This window comes from Salmo trutta, chromosome 18 (assembly GCF_901001165.1).
Source record: "Salmo trutta chromosome 18, fSalTru1.1, whole genome shotgun sequence".
NCBI lineage: Eukaryota > Metazoa > Chordata > Actinopteri > Salmoniformes > Salmonidae > Salmo > Salmo trutta.
The window spans coordinates 48520212-48524288 of NC_042974.1; the positions used below are offsets into that span (position 1 = coordinate 48520212).

A 4077-nucleotide genomic window follows, 5' to 3' on the forward strand; every position below is an offset into this window, starting at 1 on the left:
ATGGAGCTCTTTGGCATCAACTCAACTCGCCGTGTTTGGAGGAGGAGGAATGCTGCCTATGACCCCAAGAGCACCATCCCCACCGTCAAACATGGAGGTGGAAACATTATGCTTTGGGGGTGTTTTTCTGCTAAGGGGACAGGATCACTTCACCGCATCAAAGGGACGATGGACGGGGCCATGTACCGTCAAATCTTGGGTGAGAACCTCCTTCCCACAGCCAGGGCATTGAAAATGGGTCGTGGATGGGTATTCCAGCATGACAATGACCCAAAACACACGGCCAAGGCAACAAAGGAGTGGCTCAAGAAGAAGCACATTAAGGTCCTGGAGTGGCCTAGCCAGTCTCCAGACCTTAATCCCATAGAAAATCTGTGGAGGGAGCTGACGGTTCGAGTTGCCAAACGTCAGCCTCGAAACCTTAATGACTTGGAGAAGATCTGCAAAGAGGAGTGGGACAAAATCCCTGCTGAGATGTGTGCAAACCTGGTGGCCAACTACAAGAAACGTCTGACCTCTGTGATTGCCAACAAGGGTTTTGCCACCAAGTACTAAGTCATGTTTTGCAGATGGGTCAAATACTTATTTCCCTCTTAAAATGCAAATCCTTTTATAACATTTTTGACATGTGTTTTTCTGGATTTTTTGTTGTTATTCTGTCTCTCACTGTTCAAATAAACCTACAATTAAAATTATAGACTGATCATTTCTTTGTCAGTAGACAAATGTACAAAATCAGCAGGGGATCAAATATTTTTTTCCCTCACTGTACATTGTCTCTAATGATGTCTGTGACCACAGCAAAGAGCTCTCACAGATACCGTTACTTTGGCTATTTCTGGAGTGGTTGTTCACAATTACATACGTACTTAACATATCCCTACATAAAGATATGAACCTTCTGTTTTGAGTTAGGTTGTGACCTATAATCCAGGTTTACTGTAATGATCCGAGAGTAGCAAAACATTTGTCAATAGATACCATGTCAAGGATTAACACTTAAACTGTAAGTGATCATACTAAGATGATTAAACAAACTATTTAGATGCATTTTGAAATGCCTAAATGAGTGAGAGCCTGTGTCCTTATTACAATTACAAAATTACAAATACAATTACATTTCTAAAGGAGGAAAATAATTAGTAGGAAAACCGTTTCATCATTTTGATGTTACCAGATTGACTTTAGATGCAGTATAACGTTAGCTAGCTAGCTAAGATTAAGGGGAGACCACTGGATTTTAGCTAGCTAATGTTAGCATTGCTAGCTATTTTTATTAGGGGGGGTTAATCAGTATGAGTGCCATCATTTGCCATTGGCACTGTTTAAGTCATCCACTTTCTGATGATCCATTATCTTTATATTCTTCTCAGCATTATCCACATTTCTTATCAGAGTTTCAAGCCTCCTCTTGATTTTCTTCTGATCTTCTAAGGCGCAGGTGATGACGATCGTCTGGAATTTTGTATCGATAGGAACAGGTGGTGCTTCGGTCACACAGGCAGCGTGCAGTGCCATCAGGCGCTTTCTGGCACCATCCATGTCGTCAAGCAACTTTGCTGCAATCTCATCAATCAAAGAGGTAGCCTTGTGTAACGCATCCTCCTGTGTGGAGTTCCTTATGGTTTCCACTGAGATTTCAACTGTTAGCGTCCTACCCAGAAGACGATTAGCAGTTAAGGATAGTTCCTCTCGCTCTCCTGAAAAAGAGAGATATAGCACAGTGCTATCAGGAGGTAGGTGTTTACAGGACAGTTCACTCTAAAGTAAAAGTGTGTCAGACGTATAAAAACCTAACAGAAGTTCTAATGTCAAGAATTCCTGTCTATGTCAAAAATGTAGATCGGCTATAGGCCTATGTCCCCAACACCCCAAATGAATGGAAAAGATGAACAACGAATGGAATTGCATGGTGTCTACCTTTACCATTAATTTTGGATTTGAGGTAGGCTATATAGCTGGATTTACACAAGATATGGCAGGACAAGACCCATTTGTAGATCTAAAAACATCTGACAAACTTTGATTGGCGTGAACTATCCCTTCAAATAAGAATTTCAACCAGTTAAGTGTCCCTTTTAATTCAACCAAATGTAGGCCTATGAAGTAGTCAGCAGGCAGAAGTTATCTGATGGCTGTCGAACAACACAAAGCCTACCGTCACAAATGCTGCGCATTTCTTCACTATTCTTTATGGATTTGATCAAATCCAGTAAGCACTCTCTCTCCTGTTCCATTGAAGTTGCTGCTTCACGTAAAGCCTCCACCCTAAAACAGATGTCATTGTCATGAGATATTTCCATAGAATATAGTGAGTGTAGACCTACGTGACTCAGAGACTGCTGTGAACATATTATTCATCCCATTGCCAATGCTACAACTTTCTCAGTGCTGATTTTTTTTTTTTTTTTACTGTTTAAACAAGGCTACTCATTTGTTATTTTAGAGGACAAACACAGTCTGGCACCGTAAAATATTAAAATAAACCAGACGATAATAAACGATAAGGTCATATTCAGCACTTTAGTGTGCACACATGTATCCAGAGAACTTTCTTCCTTCTTCCACTGTCACCCTTTCTATGTTTATAATCCGTTTAAAACAGCTGTCACATGGCACCGTAGTAGCACATGGAGAGATTGTGTAGCCTAATAGGCTACTGTGTGTATTCGTTAATGCTACTACACACAAAAAAGTATTTCTGATACCGTTACATACAGTATTCATGCCGTTAGATTAGCCTTCTGTAAAATACCTTATTTCCAGCTGGTCCAAACTTTCAAGTAGTTGTCCAGAGCGATCTGCCATAGACATTGATCTGCTGAATTTGCTTTTCGCGGCTTCAGTCATTTTAGCGTGGTGGATTTTCGCTTGAGCCATGGTTAGTTAGTATAATGATCTCCCTCGAGATTCAATTCCAATGGACACCTAACGGTACACTACTAGATGGTCTCCAGAGTGCAATCTAGAGGCTTCTGTCTGACAGATAGCGCCCCAGAGTAAACATTTCCAAACATGGGCTGGAACGTCCCTTTCTGTTCTAACCAACCCCTCGGACAGTATTGAGGAGTACACTTCGGGAACGTTCAAGAAGATGGGGTTCTTTCTGCACTGCAGCCAGTAGAATGACCTGGGGGGACATATGAATACAAAAAGTATTCCCTCGTTATGCCGATCACAACTTATTTATCTCATAATCACGACATAACAAAAGTGGACATATTGATGATAGATTGACAGTATGGCTGCGCCGGCAGATCCCATGGTGGATCAGAGCATATGATTTTAGTGATTGCGACACTAAGGGATGGTACTGTATATTTCATTTTAACATCATGCTTTCGTTTGTGTTTGGAGCTCATTATCAATTTATAAGTTATAAGCAAGCAAAATGTCCCTCACCTTGAGCAAAAGCTCTTGGGGCATCAAAGCCCTTGTAGGGAATTTATGCCTAGAACGATGCCTGACAGGCAAATCTGTCTCCCAGGCTGTGTGTCACCCCTAAATTGCATGCAAGAAAAAACGCAGCTAACTTTATTAGTATTGTGAACGAGCTAGCTAACTAAACTCAGCAAAAAAAGAAACGTCCTCTCACTGTCAACTGCGTTTATTTTCAGCAAACTTAACATGTGTAAATATTTGTATGAACATAACCAGATTCAACAACTGAGACATAAACTGAACAAGTTCCACAGACAAGTCACTAACACAAATTGAATAATGTGTCTCTGAACAAAGGGGAGGGTCAAAATCAAAAGTAACAGTATCTGGTGTGGCCATCAGCTGCATTAAGTATTGCAGTGCATCTCCTCCTCATGGACTGCACCAGATTTACCCGTTCTTGCTGTGAGATGTTACCCCACTCTTCCACCAAGGCAAATTCCCGGACATTTCTGGGGGGAATGGCCCTCACCCTCCGATCCAACATGTCCCAGACGCCCTCAACCTCCAAATCAATCCCGCTCCAGAGTCTCCAGAGTATGTTATGCTCATTCCTTCGACGATAAACGCAAATCCATCAGTGAAGAGCACTTTTTGCCAGTCCTGCCTGGTCCAGCGACGGTGGTTTGTGCCCAT

At 41.7% G+C, this 4077-nt stretch overlaps 1 protein-coding gene across 1 annotated transcript; it reads right to left on the reverse strand.

The window, feature by feature from the left end:
* Positions 1 to 1234: 1234 nt before the first annotated feature.
* On the reverse strand, positions 1235 to 3043 carry LOC115153422 (BAG family molecular chaperone regulator 2). The gene is made up of 3 exons (XM_029698856.1): positions 2756 to 3043; positions 2159 to 2268; positions 1235 to 1700 (listed from the first exon to the last, which is right to left on the reverse strand). Exons 1-3 carry the CDS (start codon positions 2878 to 2880, stop codon positions 1306 to 1308), a joined length of 630 nt encoding a protein of 209 aa, XP_029554716.1. The 5' UTR covers positions 2881 to 3043; the 3' UTR covers positions 1235 to 1305.
* Between the last annotated feature and the right edge of the window lie 1034 nt (positions 3044 to 4077).